Source organism: Haematobia irritans, chromosome 1 (assembly GCF_050003625.1).
Source record: "Haematobia irritans isolate KBUSLIRL chromosome 1, ASM5000362v1, whole genome shotgun sequence".
In the NCBI taxonomy this organism is placed as follows: Eukaryota; Metazoa; Arthropoda; class Insecta; order Diptera; family Muscidae; genus Haematobia; species Haematobia irritans.
In genome coordinates, this window is record NC_134397.1 from 98601880 (window position 1) to 98624248 (window position 22369).

The window sequence follows — 22369 nt, forward strand, 5'->3', positions numbered from 1 at the left end:
AAAGGACATTTTGTCTTCGGTAAGTTGCAGAAGGTTCTTTGTCGTTGAAGGAAAAACATTCTCGGGAAAACATTTTTTTTTTTTTCGCTCAAGAAACAAAAAATAAAAATAATGGATATGGATATGTCTTTTGACGAAATGATCGACTTATTCCAATGCGGACAAAATCTGTATGAATGGGTTAATGAAGAGGAAGCACCCATAACTATCGGATGCCAGACTTTACAAGAATATTGGGATAGCGAATGTCAACGTATGGCAGATGAAATTTTCACATGGAGAAACGAGGATTCATTTCAAGACTAGGATGAAGAGCTGGAGTAGAGAATCATAAAAAATTTCTTAATTTTCTTCTTTTTTTTTTTTAACTCAATTATAAAATAGTTATATAATATATTAATAAATTAATAATAATAATAAACAAAAAAAAACACAAAGCTGAAACTTCTTTTTATTATGTGGAGGGGGAAACGAATGGGTGGTAGTGCAGCCAAATTGACTGACCATGTTTGTTATAAATAGTCGAAGTTTTTCAATATCGGTATTCAGTCACAATTAGAAATACACGATGGCAAGCAACAAGTTAGTGGAAAGTTTCAATTCCCTAAATTTCAAGAAAATTATCAACATGAAGGAGCTGTCCATAAATGTTGAATACCTTATAGGAGGTGCCTATAGGACAACAACCAAATTTGGTGAAAAGGTTGTCCTAAAACTCAATGATGGAGTTTTATATCTACCCTCAAGGTTCAATTCGTTGAGTGAAGAGGACATCCAGCGCTTGAATGAAGGAACATTCTCCATTACCAAAGTACCGCTTAAAGAAGGAGCTGAATTTACAAAACTAGTTTTGAACGAAGTGTTGTTGACACCAGACACTTTTTATGTACCATATTTAGGTTAAGAAAAAGAAAAAAAAAATAAATAAATAAAATAATTTTTTGTAAAACTTGAAATTTTCATTCTTTTTATTTTTGGTTGGGATAATGATGGGAAATGAAAACGAAAGGGAAGGGTGGGTGAGTGGCAAACAATTATTCACTTTCGCTAGAATAAAAGCGTCGACATACTTGGACGTAACCACAGTATACAGAGTTACTTGCACTGAAACGAAAAAGATGAGTGAAGTAGAGAAATTAAAAACACCAGGCACAAACAAAAGTCTACTCTATCGGGAAGATGAGCGTTGTAAGACTTTTCAATCTTGGTCGGGGAGGCATACAAATTGGAAAGAGATGGCAATGAGTGGTCTTTTTTATACTGGCGAACACGATAAAGTGAAATGCTACTTCTGTCATGTGGAAATACATTCTTGGCAGCCAGATGATAATGTAATATCTGAGCATATGCGATGGTCTCCGATTTGTCCACTGTTGAGAGGGTATCCTAATAATAATATTCCATTGTGTGAGGAAGAGCTAACGCATATACTCCAACCTATAGGATACGATACCTGCGGATTGAATATGGAGCGAGAGGAAGAGAAAATCAACAACAATGTATCCATAGCTAATTATGTTTTCCACATTTTCAATCTTGGTCATGTGTTTCTATTATATGGTTTAACTTTTGTTGTTCTAAGCAGTGTAAATAAAGGTACAAAATAATATAAAAACGCAATTTGATTTTTGGTTTATTGTTTATTTATTCATCATTAATAAAATTTTGTACATGGGAAAAATTTGTTTCTAAATATACAAAAAGTTTGAAAACATTATTGAGAGCGCATTTAAATCTATTATCGGTATGAATTTCACATGATGTGTAATAGTTATTCAGTTTTGAAAAACTTGTCTTATACTCTAGATTAATGATATTAACATCTAAGTATTTCATTAGAAAATCTTTTTTGGCTTCCCCAAAGCAGAAGATGTAGTCATAGCATTTGAGTGGCGAAAGAATTTCACCGACATTAATGTAGTCTATGTCACCATCCATCCAATCCAATCCATGTACAAATTTCCGACAGTAAATGTTTTTTCTACGCCCTACTCTGGTTAGTTCACGAAAATCAAAGGGACGTTTGAAGAAAAAGTGATTGGGTACGGTTGAAGAAGCACCCATATATGACAGCTCCTTCATATAAATGCTGCTATCATCGCCGTGGCAGTATTGAAAATCCAACAGCGCGAAATTGTTTCTCGTCAGAGTTGTCATTTTAGCGTGGATTAACTGAAAATACTAAATGAATTGGCTTTCCAAAGCCCCTATATATACGATTTTTCATTTAGAATTCACGTCAGTCTTGAAAATTCATCCGACGAAAATGACGAATAGCTCGTACAAAAGTGAAATGTTCAAGAACCATGATGTGGTTTTTGAATTTGAGTACTTTGTCACCACTCGGCTCAAAGTGACGTGTGGTTTCTCGACAACTTTTTGCTTTGAACCACTAATTTGGTTTCAAGACAAGAGAAAAAATTTAATTGGATTTTCTCGTGATATGTGGCTTCATCTGATGACATACAAGGACTATATACAGCTGAGACTGGATCAGTTTGAGTTTTTCGACTCCTTCAACTTGTTGAATGATGTCCCCAATGAACATATCGGATACGATTTTCGTCAAAAGGATGGTGAATGTTTTCTAGTTTTCCGTCAAAATAATGGCAAAATCAAAATTGATGGAGAAACATGGCGCTCGATTACACGCGTTGGCGTATTTTTAACAACATTTGTGTGTTGGAATGCGATTTTGCAGAAGCAGATATCTTATTTTTATTTTAATTTCTATATTCCTACTTGTGCTAGGTTAAAGAAAACCTACATTCAAATAAATGAAATTGTAGGATTTTATGAAAAAGAAGTAGTGATTGATTTAACTCGTCTTTGTTTTGAATTTGGTAGAAAAATGAAGAGTATTATTAAAAAAGATGTGGAAATTTATAATATGTACACTACTATAAATAATGTATAAATGAATAATAATAATAATAAACAAAAAAAAAACTACTTGTTTTTGTTTTGTCTTTTTCTCTTCATTAAAATTTACTTAGGAATAAAAGACACAAGTGGCCGCAATTAAAAGAATTAAATTTCTGTACTCGATTATAATTGTAATTTATTCTCTTTCCTAAATAGTTTAAAATTTCTAAGGGCGGTTGCAAATTTCCGAAGCTATCGAAATATTCAACCAAATCTTTGTTTTTGTAATACGCCACCCAATGCGTGCCACTTCCCTTGTAGGTGTCGAGATTTACTATACCACACTCAATTGTGTGAGGCTTTTTCGGTAATCTATCCCTCATAAAGACACCTCTAAAATATGGAATGTGTTTTGTGGCAAATGAAATCAAATCATTATCTGTTAACGCTCTCTTGGGTAGCTCTTTTACAAGTTTTTTATTTTCCGTTGGCGGGTGTTGTTGTTTTCATTCTCATTGATTACTATACCCATACCCTTCTTAAAGGGTTTTAGGTAAAGGCCTTTACCCAGTGCCACACTCTCCATTGCACGGTTATGACGTGCATTTTCCTCTAGTTGTTGCTTAGCATTTTTGGCAGAGTTAACTGCTTTGGCTATGGATGCACCACCTGACGCCAACGCACCTACGGCACTGAGTGCTGTTAAAATTGGTATTAGTGGGAGGAAACCGCCAATTTTTGGTACTCTTATTACTCTTGGAATAGTAACTTGTGCTTTTTTTCCCTTGAATGATCTACCAATAACGTTTCGAGCCACTTTTATAGCAGCATGGATATCTGCCGGTTTTTGTTTCTTTAGAACCGTATTTGCCTTTTTGAGCGCATCTTTAAATAGTCTTTTCCCACAAATTGGTTTCTTGTTTTTCTTTTTCAATCCCATACCAAATTTTGTCTTAGCCTTCATTGCATTTGCAACTAAATATGCATTTATTTTTTCTCCCCAACTGCTGTCTTTTGCCAACACGCGCTTCCAGGCTCTCTCGGTTAATTCTCTATCAGCTCTATGTCTATTTTCAAGATCTTGGTTTTCAGAATATGCAATATCATGAATTTTGCAAGCTGCATCCAATCCATTTATTCCCTTATCTCCCCGATCCAAACGTTTTTGTAGTTTAGTTCCCGGTCCGCAATATTGATAGCCAGGTAAATGCACTTCAAATGGTAATGCGTTAATGATGTTATTAAGTAGTCCTCTTCCTTTGATTGCTTTCTTGCGAATAATTTTATTTTTCGCGTAAACGATCATTTTATACTTTTTTTTTTTTTTTTTTTTAACTCTAAAAAACAAAAAAAGAAAACATATATTGCAGTGAAATATTTTTCAATTCACAGTCATCAAAATGCGTTTCGTAAAGCAGGTTAAAAATATTAATGTTCAAAACTATGATTTTCTGCATAAAAGACCTCTCAAGACTAAACATAGTTCCTTATTACCAAACACTATTCGTGCTCTAATTGTCGGTCCATCAAATTGTGGAAAAACTAATACTATGATTAGTTTAATAGAGAGTCCCAATGGTCTAAAATTTGAGAATATATATCTGTATTCAAAATCTCTATACCAACCAAAGTATGAATATTTGAAAACGCTTTTAAAGCCTATAAAGGGAATGGGGTTGTACACTTTTTCCGATAGTGGTGACGTGATCGCACCAGATGAAGCAAAACCAAACTCAATAATGATTTTTGATGATGTGGCTTGTGAAAAACAAAATAATATTCGTGCTTATTTTTGTATGGGTAGGCATAAGAACATAGATTGTTTTTATTTGTGTCAATCATACACACGAATACCAAAACATTTAGTACGAGATAATGCAAATTTTATCATTATATTCAAACAAGATGAAATGAATTTAAAACATGTTTACGATGATAATGTTCTAAGTGACATGACATACGACAAATTTAAAGAATTATGTCGCGAATGTTGGAAAGAAAAGTACCAATTTTTAACAATAAGTAAGGATAACGAAATTAATGATGGGCGTTATAGAAAAGGCTTCGATACATATATTCAAGTTTAGTAATGAAAAGCAATTCATTTAAAACAGACGCAATAATGGATGAAAATACTTTAAAACAGCTCATAAAGACAAGAAAAGTTTTAAAAAGAAAATTTGATGATTTAAGACATGGTGAAATCGAACGTAATAACCAGCTTGAAAGTACTTTTAAACCGCTGACAGTTCCACTGAATAAATTTCTTAGGCTGTCACATGAAGCGAAACCCAATCATTTCGAAGGAAAACTATCAAAGAAGGAAATTAAATTAGAAGAAAATGAAAAGTTATCAACACCCGTGAAAAACACAAAAGTTGAAAAGGATGATGATGATGATGATAATAATGATAATTTCTATTCGCAATCGGAAGATGAGGATATTTTGTATGATCTAAACACCTTACAAAACAATAAAAAACTGGATACATGTTTTGGGCCACATAAAGATAGCGATGGTGGTTGGAAGTTCGGAAATAGTGACCTTCAATTGACCGATGATAAAATTATAATAGGAAATCAAAGATGGGCTCGCACTCCGGGTCTATTTGAACTTCTTTTTTATAAAAATCCCCAGAATTATGATAAATCTGAATTGGAAATCTACAAGAAAATATTGATAAATACGAATGCCCATAAAAGAGATTACATGTCCGAGGGAAAAATTAAAGCAAGCAAGGGTTTAAAATACACCAATATTATAAAGAAATTATTTCAATCTACTCACGTGGGTGATGGATTAATGAGTGTAAACATGCGACCACCAAACTATATATATTGGGATGACCCCAATGAATTGGTTGATCGTCTCAAGCTGTTGATTGCATCTCAAAATGCTGGTCATAATAACCACAATAATGAAATAGTATCAATTATAGAAGAGCTAAGAGAAGCAAATATAATTTACTAACAATTGTTTGGGAATTTTATTATCAAGATGAGTGTCGACAAGTTCGGTCACTTCTCAAACTCAGAAATTCTACGAAGAAATGCTCAAAAAATTTTGGGAATTACTTTTGACCGGTATTATAACCTCGATATACAAACTAAAAAAATTAAAAATTTGGGTGCGCCAACAGAAGATCGAGACGCAGTCAACAAAGCTTACCTACAAGCACAAATCACGCGCTCACAAGAAATATTCAAAAAAGAGATAAGCGTAGAATTTTACAAAACGCAGGAGCAGATTTCGGAATTGAAAACTTCACTAGCAAACATTTTCGACGCTATGAGTAAATTGTATCCCTCGCCAACATTCATTTACAATAAACACGAATGATCATGGAGAGAAGAGGAATCGTAAATGAAATTCATTCTCAAGTGCGAAAAAACTTTCCTCGTCGTAGAGTCATAATGAAAGGGATTGATGACTTGTGGCAGGCGGATTTAGTCGAAATGGGAAAATATGCTAGAAAAAATAGCGGATATAAATTTTTGCTGACAGTTATCGATACGTTTTCCAAATATGCCTGGGCTGAAGCAACAAAAACTAAAAATGCAAATGATGTAACTGCGGCGTTTCATAAAATATTGAAAGAAGGAAGAATGCCCAAGAACTTGCAAACAGATGATGGGAAAGAGTTTTTCAATAAAGATTTTGGAAAGCTAATGGAAAAGTATCGTATTAACCACTACTCCACATATAGTGTAATGAAAGCATCCATCGTTGAACGCTTCAATCGCACATTAAAAAGCAAAATGTTTCGTGAGTTTTCCTTTAACGGGAACTATAAGTGGATTGATCTGTATAAAAAGTTGATATACACATACAATAGAACAAGACATCGAACAATTAAAATGGCGCCATACAAAGTAAATTCGAAAAACCAGCAGGAATTGCTCAATACCGTATATAGCAAGCTTAAAATATTCAAGTCACACAAATATAAAGTGGGTGATTTTGTACGTATCAGCAAATATAAGAATATATTTGAAAAGGGATATACCCCAAATTTCAGCACGGAAATATTCCGTATTAAATTAATCAAAGTAACAAATCCTGTAACGTACATATTGGAAGATTATCAAGGTCATCCCATAAAAGGATGTTTTTATGAGGAGGAATTAAAAAGAACCAGATACCCTAATTCTTACCTAGTAGAAAAAGTTTTAAAAACTCGAGGAGATCGTGTTTATGTTAAATGGTTGGGTTTTTCAAATCAACATAATTCATGGATAAATAAAAGCGATTTAATTTAACACGTGTATATCATTCAAATCATAACACTCACAATGTCAATAACACTAGCCTTAACGGGAAAATCATCAATCCTATCTGCGGAATATTTCCCCTCATTGCAGCTCTCTGGTGATTATGAATGCGCGTTAATTGATTTTCATACATACAACTCTATACCAAATATAGATAATGATAACAATTTATTTCATATTGGTGAGAAAGTAATTGAAATCCCCATAGGTTCATATGAACTGGAAGATATAGTCGACTATATAAAAATGGCTTATGGAAGAAACAATGGATCGAAAAATATCAATATTTCCGCCAACAACAATACACTGCAAATTGAAATATTCTCTTCACATGACAAAATTGATTTCAGTCATGATTGTTCTATTGGTCGCTTATTGGGTTTCAAAAGAGAGATTTTGACACCCAATATAACACACAAATCATCCCTTCCTGTGAATATTATGAGGGTAAATGCGATTCAAGTTCAATGTAATATTACTTCAGGTGCTTTCATGAATAGTTTACCGGTGCATACCATTCATCAATTTGCCATAAACGTATCTCCTGGCTATAAATTAGATGAAATACCACGAAATTTAGTTTATTTACCAGTGATCGTTAAAGAAATCAGTTCACTTAAAGTGTGGATTGTGGATCAAGAAGAACGATTAATAAACTTTCGAGGTGAGGAAATTACTTTACGCCTCCATCTAAGGCCATCTGCAAGATGATTATTTACAATAAATACGTCGGCGGAAAGTCAAAGGGAAACATTCGAGAACAAACCACCAACCGCAGACTACTGCCTTTATCTAAGGAAAACAGAAAATTTTTAAAATCTCTCAAACTTCGTTTAAAACAAAATGTCAGAAATTCTTAATGTCACTGAGAAGCCGTTTTCCGATGAAAATATAACTAAAAAAGACTATCATAGTTATGTTCCATATATTCACTCATTTAAAAATAATGATGAGATTAGAATTACCATACAAAATCAAGACTTGTACGTATTGCCAGCTGAAAGTTATATTTACATAGAGGGTATCATAACAGTGGCTAGTGGAGAGAAAGCGGCCAACGCACGTTTAAGAAACAATTGTGTGGCATACATGTTTGATGAAATCCGCTATGAGCTTAATGGTGTTGAAATTGATCGATCGAGATATCTTGGTATATCAAGCACAATAAAAAATTTCGCTTCCCTAACAAGTTTTGAGAGTAATATGCTCCTGAACGCAGGATGGAGTTCTTTGAAAGATATAGCTGTGAACACATTCAATTTTTATGTTCCATTAAAGATGTTACTGGGTTTTGCCGAAGATTTCAATAAAATTATATTGCATAGCAAGCATGAGTTAATACTTCATCGAAGTTCTAACGATAGCCAAGCATGTTATTCATTGGATCCAAAGGAAAATCTAAATTTAACCATTACCAATGTAATGTGGAGGATACCCCATGTACAGCTCTCTGACCCTATGAAAATAAAAGTCATGAAAACTGTACGTGATGGAACATCATTACCGATTGCATTTCGAAGTTGGGATTGTCATTTTAATCCCACTTTCTTTGGATCGGTGAAATGCAACTGGAATGTAAAGCTGTCGCTGAATAGGGAGAGACCACGATTCATTTTGTTTGCATTTGAACGGGAAGGAAAGTTTGTTCACTGTAACTTAACAAACATAAAAGTGCATTTGAATTCAGAGACCTATCCGTATGATGATTTAAATTTAAAATTTGATGAAAATAGATATGCCATACTCTATGATATGTATACTAAATTTCAAGAAAATTATTATCAAAGGGAGACACAACCAATCTTAGGCCTTGATGATTTCAAGACCTCGCCACTAATAATCATTGATGTTAGCCATCAAAATGAAATGATAAAGCATGGTCCAATAGACGTTAAACTCGAAATTGAAACGAGTAAACCAATCACACCAAATACACATGCCTACTGTCTTATACTGCACGATCGCCTGATGGAATACACACCTTTGACTGGAGTTGTTCGAAAAATTATTTAAAAACCAAAAAATCACTTTTTTTTTTTTTATTGTTATTAAATTTTTTTTATATACATTTTATATACATGTTTATAGTAATAAATAACAATTTAAATATATTTTTTTTCTTTTAAAAAATAAATAAATACATACAACAAATTATATATGTTTTTTTTTTTTTCTTATCAGACAAAACGGTCAAGATTCAAGTCATGTAAATCATTTATTGTTGCCAAGTCAAGACTTTGAATATCATTCAAACTCTCCTCAAACACCATTGGATTTATTGACTCCCAGTTGATTTCATTATGTTCCATTGCATGGTTTTCTTCTGCGATTGCATAGTGACCCCATGCATAGGTTTTAATGCCATCTTCTCGAATTTTTCTTTTGTCGTCATTATAACTTAAAGTTATTTTATTAATTCTATTTGTAAACACTGTGTGTTTCTTTGACCTAAAAACTAGCATGTTGTCGTTTACATTTTGTTTGTTAAAGAGACAATTGCGGTATGTCTCAAACGTGTACTTTTTCAAAACGGATTTTTTGACGCCCTTAGATTTTTTAATTTCCGAAGCACCCTCTACTTTCATAGAGTACATTTTCGGTCTCAACCCTATGAATTCCGTCATTATTCTCCCCGAATTCTCATCTTTCATCATTCCAATTACTTTTTTATTTTCTATAGGGAAGTTGAACCTATTATTTAGAGGCAAGTCGGATGTATCGAATCTTGCTTTTATTTCTTCCACCGTCAATTCTTCATAAAAGTCCCTACCTAAGAATTCGAGGACCATTGAATCAGTGTCTGTATATGCTAAAGATACATCATCGCCGAATTTTTCTTTCAGAAACTCATAATAAAAGTTGTACATGAAATGTTTTGAAATTTCTAAAATCGCAAAGCCCATTTGTATTGGTTTATCGTAGATAATTTCCTCCTTATTCATTTGAATAGCAACCATATTTTCCCCGAAATGAATTAAACTATTAAAATTCGGACTGGAAATCAATTTCACTGCGCTATTCCTTTTTCCAACTGTTTCCCATACTTTGACAATTCTAACGTCCGTTCGTTTTTCGACATTTTCCATCGTCTTGCCATAAATTGCATTATTTAATAATTTGAAAAAATTTTTTTCAAATGCAATGTCGGTTCTGGCTCTATGCCCATTATTTATTTCAATATATGGACGAAGCCAATCACTTTGCACGAATGTAACTATTCTATGCACCTTATCAAGCTTCAAACCCAAATCTATACATTGCTGTAGATTTCTATAATGAATGACATAGTTTTTCTTGTCTTCGAAATCTGCTATCAATTTCTTAAATTTGGAACCGGGGGGAAACTTGTTCTCAGGACAGGGAGGAAAATCATTTAAATAATCGTGAACTTCTTTGGGGCAAGAAAGGTCAACCTCAAGAAAATAGCCGTCATTCGAATTGGCTGGCAATTTTGATATTTTATCTATGTAAAACTTCATTAGGAATTCTTCACTACCCGTAACCCACTTGAAATCTTTTTGAGGGAGATACTGTGACATAGCATATCCATACAGGTTATTCGCGTCAATGTATAAAAGCATACACAATAGCTCATCCTTTATATAATTCGCCATATATTTATTATTGGCACGAACATACCTTTTGCTACACTGCACTATACCACCCCTAATCCCCCTCATGCAGAAATTATGCATCTCTCTATCTAGTAAGAGATGTAATTCTGTTGTCTTTGTAATGCATTTCAACATTGCTTCCCAAGAAAGGCCAGGGACAGTGAAATAATGACAAGGGTCAAGTCCATGTATATTCCAACATAATTTTCGGAAATTCTCAAACACATCGGTTAAAAGGAGAACGTCTGTGATCAGATACAATTCCATATATTCTTTAAGTGTCTCACACCCCATGGTGCTCCACACATTTTGAGCGTGTGTGTAGTCTTCCATGGAACACGGTGTGTCAGTCAATGTGTTATGAAAATCTTCTATGGATGGAAGTTTTTCATCATCTAATCTACTATGACTTGATAAATAGTCATAGCAGAAAACGCCTTTCCTTTTCATCAAATCGAAATTGACGGGGAAGTGTTCTTTCACATTTAGTAAGGCATCGTTAGGCAAATTACGGGCAAGTGTGTCCAAACTTGCCGACATAAATTTGAAACTGTCCAAAAACCTCATCTCTAATATTTTTCGATTACCCATGGGAATGATGTGTGACATGGAAATATATGTCTCCTTATTCTGGGCAATAACCGAAGTTGTACCCTCAAAGTCTGCCAAGTCTTTGATAAAAAGATGTGAGTCATATTTTGAAAAATTATGGAAGAAAATTGGTATGAACTTTGCTATTTGGTATTGTAGGTTGCAGCTGTTGTGTGCTGGTCCCCTATATTTGCCTGTGAGATGGCAGTGATCTCTAACCTTTTTTTCAATATGCGTGTTAATTTCACGTTGGCAAATGTGACATTCTTTCGCTTTTAAAAATTCTCTAACCTCTAAGGGCGTCAATCTATCCATTGGTTTGACGATATTTAGACGATCATAGATCGTCTTACAGTCCGCAATTAAATCCTCTAAGAATTTTTTGGAAGCATCTACACCCGTATACTTTCTTAAAATATTTTGACTACTATCGTAACTACATATAATTTTGTAACTATATGCACATGGTACATGTTTTTTCAAAGATGTAGTCTTTGAAGTGTTGTCACTTTCCACGCTACTGTCCTCTAAAATACACTCAAAGTCTGCATACACTGTATGCGAAACCATGAGCTCGCGCTTGAAATTATTGAATGTCAATTTCTGACTATGTTTGTCCGGCATTGACCTCTTTACCTTTTGACATTTTTGTTGATGCTCATACAGTTTGTCTCGCGAATTAAAATGACGTATGCATAGATCACACACATGAATACGTGCATTATGGTTCCGTTTCTGCCTACTCAAGAGTCTGGAAGAAGAAGAACAAAAATCTCATTAAATGGTTTGATGGAAAAATTGAAAATATGCAAAATTACCTTGAGATGCTCGTTACGAGAATATAATGTGATTTTTCTCCTTCGGTTAGCAGCAGCAAATTTATATGTGTTGATTTTACATTGGCAGTTTTAAAATAGGGGCCGACAATGACTCCATTTACATAACCATACACATTTACGCTGATATCGGGATTCTGATCTTCAAATTGCCATATATGATGTGTAGGCAATGGGAATTGTAGATTATTAAAATTCAAAACTTTCCCATTTTCCAAATGTATAACATTGTTAGTAATGTCAACATCATAGGAACTTGTCGCAGCTCTATTTTTATTTGGCATACCACCGACACCAGCTATCATACACCATTTGAAGCAGTAGTCATCAGTGTTTTTTATGTTCACACATGCTAATTTTCTTCGTAAAGCCATGGGGGTAGGTATGTACGACGAGCCACTAATAAGGTTTACTCGGTTAACATTAATATCTAGCTTAGCAATCTTACTCAATGCCCAACCTGAATCTCTTTCCTGAAATTCGGACATTTTGTTGAGAATGCTATCAAACTGGGACTCAAACAGTTTTTCAATGTCGTCAGATTTTGTGGCTAGACACATTTTCGTAATGTGGTTGAATGTTTTTGGGCTACTCACTCCATCTTCACTGGACTGTTGAGCTGCCTCATTAACAGGCTTTACGTATTCACCGATAAGTTCCATATTGAATTTTACGGTGGTGTGCTCATTAACTTTTTCCTTCACTAAGTTAATCAGTGAAGATTTTGCCTCATTTAGAAGTTCCTCCGGGAGGAGTACATTACTCGTATTGCAATACTCATACATGGCAATACGTTTTTTAAAGGCAGTTTTTGTTTCTCGTAATTTCGTTGTTGTAGATGGCTGGTCTATGTTATCATTGTCGGCCCTCTCCTCACTCGTTTTCTGGTAAATGTTTTCTTGTTGCACACTTTGCGTTTTGATTAATTTGCTATTGTCTCCATGGTGAATTTTAAGGTTTTTGCTGCATGTCGGTCGTTGGATTGGTTCGCTTGCCTCATCTATTTTACGTTTCTTAACACTCACATCTGAGACCCCTTGACCTACGATTTGAGGACAAGTCTTTTGGTGAGATCGTAAAATATATTTATTTTCACAAAATTTTCCGCAAACACAATGTTTAACAATGTGTAATTCAAACAAATGTTTTTGTGTATAATTAGCCGAACAATAGCTGCAAATATATTTTATTTTTCTTGACGGCACAATATTATTGGAATTGTTTTGAACATGTTGTTGTTGTTGTTGGCTGTTGATCCATTGAAGGTTTCCTTGTGCGCCTTTATTTTCACTGCTGCTCCACTGACGATGAACGGTGGTGCTCCATTGCTGCATACTTTGTGGATGAAATTGTTGTTGGTTGTTGACTCCCCATTGCTGCATGCTTTGTGGTGGATATTGACCGACATTCCATTGACGATGATTGTGCAGTATACTTTCGGGGTGCACTTGTTGTTGTTGTTGGTGACTATCCCAATTTTGTTGTTGTTGTTGATTAACATTATGGTGAATCAGTTCGCCTCCATTTGGTGATTGATTCACCCATCCTTCCATTTTTCTCTTACTTGAGGTTACGTTTTGCACCCTTCCTTCAACGACGTGGGGGCATTTCTCCTTGTGCGACTTGAGAATAAATCTATTCTCACAGAATTCACCGCACACACAATGTTTCACTGAATGACTAGTGAATTCCCTTTTGGTTGCGAAACCGGCGGAGCACATTTCACACAAATATTTAGCCATTTTTTTTTTTTTTTCAAAAATGCGTAAACACACGGAATCGCTTTTAACAAATTGTTAAAAATTTAAATATTTTAAACAAAAAATATTGCTTTAAAATTTGTTTTAAAATTTGGAAAACGGGATTTGATTCGAAGCGGTATCGATAGGCTCGTGAACTATCACAAACTGTCAGTACCATCTAGGAAGAGAGAGTTTCAACCTTGTGTATGTCAAAGGAGTTCTCTATACTAGCTACATAATATTGAACATTATAAAAATTAAAAATTATTATGAATATATTAGTTTATTATAGATCCCTCAAAATTCCACAGGTGTCAAAACTTCCGGTACTCGTCAGATCAACAGAAATTGTATACATAATTGGGAGTAAGACAATACTTGACACATCATAAATTCGTCAAATTTAATGACGGTTATTTGTCTATAGTTTCCCTTCAACGAAATCAATTTCTTCAAAACTCAACAGGTGTCAAAATTTCCGGTACTTGTCAGATCAACAGAAATTGTATACATAATTGGGAGTAAGATTTTTTTCCCCCATTTACAACACATAGACCACTGTGGCTATTTCCATGAAAACGATTATTTCTCATTCAATTTCAACTAGCAACGGATTTCATTACCAATCGATATTTTACAATCATAACCCTCACGTATACACTTAACTATCCTAACAAATTTTTAACCTTGACCAGCTACAATTTCCCTCCCACCAAAACTACCATCAAACTCACTATCTCCAACGTTAGCGATCCTCAACAAATTTCATTCTAACCGACGCACAAAATTTTTCCACGTACATTCCCTTTTGCTTCCACCTTCGCTTTCCATTTTTTACCCTCCAACGATAGCGATCCACCACAAATTTCATTCTAACCGACACACAAAATTTTTCCACGTACATTCCCTTTTGCTTCCACCTTCACTTTTCTATGCCCATCATCATTTTATGATCAACACATCCCAACTATAAAATTTATGAAAAAACAGCACGTTAGAAAAAACTATTACTTACCTAACCAATGAAAATCCAAACTCACTATCTCCAACGTTAGCGATCCTCCAAAAAAATTTCATTCTAACCGACACACAAAATTTTTCCACGTACATTCCCTTTTGCTTCCACCTTCACTTTTCTATGCCCATCATCATTTTATGATCAACACATCCCAACTATAAAATTTATGAAAAAACAGCACGTTAGAAAAAACTATTACTTACCTAACCAATGAAAATCCAAACTCACTATCTCCAACGTTAGCGATCCTCCAAAAAAATTTCATTCTAACCGACACACAAAATTTTTCCACGTACATTCCCTTTTGCTTCCACCTTCGCTTTCCATTTTTTACCCTCCAACCATAGCGATCCTCCACAAATTTCATTCTAACCGACACACAAAATTTTTCCACGTACATTCCCTTTTGCTTCCACCTTCGCTTTCCATTTTTTACCCTCCAACCATAGCGATCCTCCACAAATTTCATTCTAACCGACACACAAAATTTTTCCACGTACATTCCCTTTTGCTTCCACATCCGCTTTCCAATACCCTCCCATAGTTTACGATCACCACTTCCTGACTATAAACTTTACACGTACAACTCCAAGTTAGAAAAAGCCATTAATAAGTGTAAAGTAACCATTAACATGTTAGAAAAGCCCATAAAAACTGCAATCTACCCATAAAAAATTTTAGAAAAACCCATAAAAACTGCAATCTACCCATAAAAATTTTAGAAAAACCCATAAAAACTGCAATCTACCCATAAAAATTTTAGAAAAACCCATAAAAACTGCAATCTACCCATAAAAATTTTAGAAATACCCATTAGAAAAAGCCATTAAATTATGTTAAACGCACCTACTCTCTCTACTGACGGCACGTTCTGCTGGACGTTTGTATGTGTGAGTTTGCCCACATTTGCCGCACATTTGATGTGAAACTTTATGTTGTTGCTTTTTTGTAGAAGAGAATGCCGTTTTATTCATATTCCCTTTTTGGTTTTTTAAGACCGCTATGACATTTTCTGTTTCTTTTTGCATTTCTGCGGCATTTTCTCGTGCCATTTCCATGCTTTTTGCTGTAGATAGGGCCTTACTCCACTTTATGTCTCCTTCGCTCAATAACTTTTCTTTTATGTTTATAAACTGCTGTGATAGTCCACATATAAAAATGTCTTTGACTAGTTCTTCCCTCAAAGACCCAAATTCACAGGGTATACTTAGGTTTTCTAGAACTGTCGCGTACTGACTGATTTTTTCATCCCCTGACTGTGTGCCTCTCCATGGAAACATTTGTGCCTCTCCATGGAAACATTTTTCTTTGGGATAAAATACGCCTCAAATTTGTTCCACAGCTCTTCGAACTTTATCGCATCAACTTCCACTACAAACGAATTAAATACCTCCAATGCATCTGGTCCCATATGGTGTAACAAAATTGCCACTTTCCGCACATCAGACTGTTCTATTAAGTTTGAAGCCAGCAAGAAAATTTTGAACTGTTTGCTCCAATTACGCCATTCCACAGCTAAATTCGAGCTGTTCATATTAAACTGGGACAAGCTCGCCGCAAAGGAAAACATTTGGTTTGAAATCTTTTCTTTATCCACCATGTTTATCTCTTTTTATATGCAAAGTTTCACACCTGACACCATGTTGTGATCTCTTCAAAGTCTTCTTTATTAATGCCCTCTGATAATATACATCCATGCTTGGTTGTATGCACTAAGTACTTACAATCTATTACAGGGTTGTTGCATGCTACAGTGGGACATTTATAAAGTAATATACTTAAATATAAATACAAATATACAAGAGGTGTAAGACTAATATTATAAGTTGGACTGGACTCCAAAGCTGTAGACCTAGGACGCATCTCACTAATCAATTCATTCAGCTTAGAGATACACCTAGAATAAACTACGTATGAACTTTGGTGCTTCTCTTTAACGGTCGCCAAATCCGACTTTAAAGCCGTACTCTTACCACATTCCCCTTCCCTACTACCGTTCTCATCATTCACATTCGCCAAACACTTTTCATATGCAGCATTGAGAGTACGCCACAATGACTTCACCTCATCCTTGTGGGTTTCCAGAAGAAACGTCGGGGACATGGGAACCTGGTTACTACTTAGGGAAGCTTCAAACTCTACGAGTTTGTCCGCACACCTTTTGTAGTTAGCAAGTGAATGACCCAATAAAACTAGAATATGATATAACGATACCGAAATCGGAAATTGTGAAATAGGACGCATCTCACTAATCAATTCATTCAGCTTAGAGATACACCTAGAATAAACTACGTATGAACTTTGGTGCTTCTCTTTAACGGTCGCCAAATCCGACTTTAAAGCCGTACTCTTACCACATTCCCCTTCCCTACTACCGTTCTCATCATTCACATTCGCCAAACACTTTTCATATGCAGCATTGAGAGTACGCCACAATGACTTCATCTCATCCTTGTGGGTTTCCAGAAGAAACGTCGGGGACATGGGAACCTGGTTACTACTTAGGGAAGCTTCAAACTCTACGAGTTTGTCCGCACACCTTTTGTAGTTAGCAAGTGAATGACCCAATAAAACTAGAATATGATATAACGATACCGAAATCGGAAATCGTGAAATAGGACGCATCTCACTAATCAATTCATTCAGCTTAGAGATACACCTAGAATAAACTACGTATGAACTTTGGTGCTTCTCTTTAACGGTCGCCAAATCCGACTTTAAAGTCGTACTCTTACCACATTCCCCTTCCCTACTACCGTTCTCATCATTCACATTCGCCAAACACTTTTCATATGCAGCATTGAGAGTACGCCACAATGACTTCATCTCATCCTTGTGGGTTTCCAGAAGAAACGTCGGCGACATGGGAACCTGGTTACTACTTAGGGAAGCTTCAAACTCTACGAGTTTGTCCGCACACCTTTTGTAGTTAGCAAGTGAATGACCCAATAAAACTAGAATATGATATAACGATACCGAAATCGGAAATTGTGACCGATAAAATATATCCACTCAACCAACTCTACGAAATCCTTTAATATCAACGGCAATATAATTAGATAATTGATACGAATTATACCATATACAATACATTAGAAAGTAATTATTGTGCAGCCTTTGTTAATCTCGAGAAAAAACCAGATGTCTTCAATAGATGCAGGTCAATGAACTTCGATTCAAAACTAGGCCATTGGAAAGGATCGGTAAACAAAACAAAATGATGTACAAGCGAAGAAACTAAAACAAATATGTAGGTTAGGTTAGGTTAAAGTGGCAGCCCGATTAAGATTCAGGCTCACTTAGACTATTCTGTCCATTGTGATACCACATTAACTAAAAGTACCTATTACATATGGGCACTTCTAGTTTTAACCGCTGAACCTTCTTGATTATTTTTCTTTGTTGAACCAACCAGATTGTTCCAAAAACATTAGCAGACTGCTTAAGTTAACGTTTTCCAGATCCGCCAGTAATCTGAAGCTATATGCTCCTAAAAGTTGCTTGCGCTTTACACAAAATGCAGGACACTCACACAAGAGGTGTTTAATTGATTCTTTTTCCTCCGCATCATGACAGCTCATACAATAGTCATTATACTTCGCGCCAATAGTTTTTGCAAAATCTCCTATCAGGCAGCGACCCGTTATAGCAGATATCAGGAGTGATATCTGACGTCTCGAGAACATTAGCATATCTAGTGTGCGGTTTAAGTTGAAATGGGGCCATATTTGCTTGGTGTCGTTACAACCCTTGCAATTCTCCCATCGAACATTTGCCATCATAACAGCCTTCTCACGCAGCATGAGCTTGCAGGTAGCTAGGGGCATACCAACAAATTCTAGTTCCCCTGGAATATGTAAGGTAGTCCCTAGCCTTGCCAACTCATCGGCTTCGCAGTTCCCCGGTATGTTCCTATGGCCAGGCACCCATATTAGGTGAATATTGTACTGCTCAGCCATCTCATTGAGAGATTTGCGGCAATCGATGGCCGTTTTCGAGTTGAGGAAGACAGAGTCCAAGGATTTTATTGCAGGTTGACTGTCTGAGTATATATTAATGCCCACATTTTTTGGAACATTACTTCTCAGCCAATTCGCCACCTCTCTTATTGCTAATATTTCAGCCTGAAAAACACTACAGTGATTAGGTAATCTTTTCGCTATTTGAAGTTCCAAATCATTAGAATATACTCCGAAACCCACTTGTCCATCCAATTTGGAGCCATCACTGTAGAAATCTATATATTCTTTATTCCCCGGGGTCTGTGTGCACCACGCCTCACTGTTGGGGATTAGAGTCTCAAACTTTTTGTCGAAAAGTGGACTCGCCAAAGTGTAATCCACTACGTTAGGCACATCTGACATTCTTTTGAGGACAGAACTGTGACCGTAACCTTTTTCCGACCACAGCGATAGTTCGCGCAACCGCACAGCCGTTGTTGCAGCTGACTGTTTGGCCAAAATGTCTAAAGGCAATAGATGCAGCATGACATTAAGGGAATTTGTTCCTGTCTTGCTGAATGCGCCTGAAATACACAAACACGCCATACGCTGAACTTTATCTAAACCAGTCGGTTTCTAAAGTGCCGACCACCAGACTACAACACCATATAGCATTATAGGTCTAACCACTGCCGTGTATAGCCAATGCACAATTTTTGGTTTTAGTCCCCACTTTTTTCCTATTGCCTTTTTGCACGAGTACAAAGCTACAGTTGCCTTCCTCGCCCTTTCTTCAATATTAAGCTTAAAGTTCAGCTTCCTGTCCAAAATAACGCCAAGGTATTTTGCACAATCACCAAAGGGAATTTCAATACCCCCTAAGGAAATAGGCCTAACCGTGGGAGTTTTGCGATCTTTGCAGTACATGACTAATTCTGTCTTTGCGGGATTTACCCCAAGACCATTGTCTTTCGCCCATTTTTCAGTCATCCGGAGGGCCCTCTGAATAATATCTCTGATTGTGGATGGGAATTTTCCCCTGACTGCCAGAGCTACATCATCTGCGTATGCCACCACTTTTATCCTTTCTTTTTCTAGAGTAACCAGAAGGCTATTTATAGCAACATTCCAAAGAAGAGGTGATAGAACTCCTCCTTGGGGGGTGCCTCTGTTCACATACTTTTGTATGTTTGCTTGTCCTAGTGTGGCTGAAATACGTCTCTTCATTAGCAGTTCGTCTAACAGCCTGAGTATACATGGATCAACATTCAGAGTTGTCAGTCCATTTAATATCGAGCTCGGATGGACATTATTGAACGCCCCTTCGATGTCTAGAAACGCCACGATTGTGTATTCTTTGACAGATAGTGAGCTTTCAATAAAGCTGACTAGTTCATGTAGTGCGGTCTCAGTAGACCTGCCCTTCGAGTATGCATGCTGTCGTTTCGAGAACAAACTTGAATCGATGCTAGTTCTAAGATAAATATCTATCATCCTCTCCAGAGTCTTAAGTAGGAATGAGGATAAGCTGATTGGTCGGAAATCCTTCGCCCTCGAGTGAGAGGCTTTTCCCGCTTTAGGTATGAAGACGACTTTTGTTTCCCTCCACTTTCCTGGGATATATGATAAGTTGATACATCCTTTATATATCACCGACAACCAGGGGATAATTTTGTCAGTTACAGCTTGTAACTCCGCCGGAGTAATTCCATCAGGTCCAGGGGATTTGAATGGTCCAAAGCTATTTAGCGCCCATCTTATTCTAGTTTCCGATACAATTTCCTCGACAGGAAACGACCGCTGAGCAACTGTGGCACCGCCAGTACATGGTTCAACCGTCTGATTTCCAGGAAAATGTGTGTCCAATAGTACCTCCAGCGTCTCCTCACTGGACGTTGTCCAATTGCCCTCCGATGTTTTAATGAAACCTGGAGCGGAGTTGGTGGATGCTAGAACCTTCCGTAGTCTGGAAGCCTCGGACGTATTCTCAATACTGCTGCAGTAAGCATTCCAAGAGTTATGCTGAGCCTTTCTCAGTTCTCGCTTGTATCCTCTCAGAATCTTCTTGTAAGCGTCCCAATCCTCAGAAGCTCTGGTGGACTTTGCCTTGTTAAAGAGCTTCCTGCAGGATTTCCTCATATTACTTAATTCCGTAGACCACCATGGTGGTCGATGTTTCCCCCTTGGCTTTCCTCTAGGGCATGCAGCTTTCAGTGAGATGTTGAAGGCCTTAGTAATCCGCTCCACTGCGTATTCGATATCTTGCACATTTCTCATATTTGTCTCTGTTATTTCCGGTATCATAATATTGAACGATTCCCTATACCTATTCCAGTCAGCTTTCCTAACATTTGGCGGAAATATGATCTTGGTGATATGAACATCAAATTTGAAACTGATGTAGCGATGATCTGAGAAGCTGTGTTCACTTAAAACCTGCCACTCAGATATCATTTCATTCAGTTCTTGCGAGGCCAAGGTGATGTCCAAAACCTCTTGCCTGTTTTTAGTGACAAAGGTTGGGACATCTCCCTTGTTGCAAACTACCAGATTAGTACGCAAAATAAACTCTATTAGCGACTCTCCCCTTGCATTAGTATCACTACTTCCCCATATACTATGATGTGCATTCGCATCGCATCCCATAATGAGTTTCGTCTTTGTTTTCCGTGACTCCTCCACTAAGGTCTTGACGGCATATGGAGGCATCTCCCTGTCATGTCCCATGTAGACCGAAGATACCCAATATTTGCATTTGGCTATTTCTAAACTGGCAACGACAGTGTCTGTATTGCACATTGAAGGAAGCAGAAACAAGTTGAGCTCGTTTTTAGCAATTATACAGGCTCGATTTACATCATTACCAGTATACTGCAATAGTTTAAACCTCGGAGTACTTAATTCACATATTTTGTTTTTATAAACATATGGCTCTTGAATAAGAACTATATCTATGTCCCCTTTCATCAGGAGAACTTTTAAGGCAGCACATGCAGCCTTACAATGATGAAGATTTATCTGGAGGATCCGTAGGACCATCGAGATTTTCAACAACCGTCACATCAGCCGCTTCAATCGAGTCATCAAGAATGTCCTCTTCAGAGATATCGGTGACTCTCGCAATAACCATAGGTTCAACTTTGGTGAGTTCTGAGGCAGTAGAAGCCTCCTCACGCATACGGTATCTATCCATGTCTTCAAATGTCTTGGTATCCCCCTCGACTTCGCAAGAGGATCCGCTTACTTCTGATTCAGACAAAGGCTTGTCCATTTCTGAATCCTTTAGCTGATCGTTTTTATACACCTTCATTTGGATATAATGAAAGCCATAACACACACGGCCCTGGGACTTTGCTAGATGTGGCAAAGACTGAGTGTTCAATATAAACACTGCATGCCGTCTTGGCCCATCCACTTCATCCAAACGGCCAACCTTCCAATCAGCTGTTGGAAGATCTGGATTGCATTGTTTCAGTCTATTTAAAATAGA

At 36.4% G+C, this 22369-nt stretch overlaps 1 protein-coding gene across 1 annotated transcript; it reads left to right on the plus strand.

The window, feature by feature from the left end:
- The first annotated feature begins 7980 nt into the window (after window positions 1–7980).
- Window positions 7981–9150, plus strand: LOC142229005 (uncharacterized). The gene has a single exon (XM_075299544.1). The coding sequence runs from the start codon at window positions 7981–7983 to the stop codon at window positions 9148–9150; it is 1170 nt and encodes a 389-aa protein (XP_075155659.1).
- The last annotated feature ends 13219 nt before the right edge of the window (window positions 9151–22369 follow it).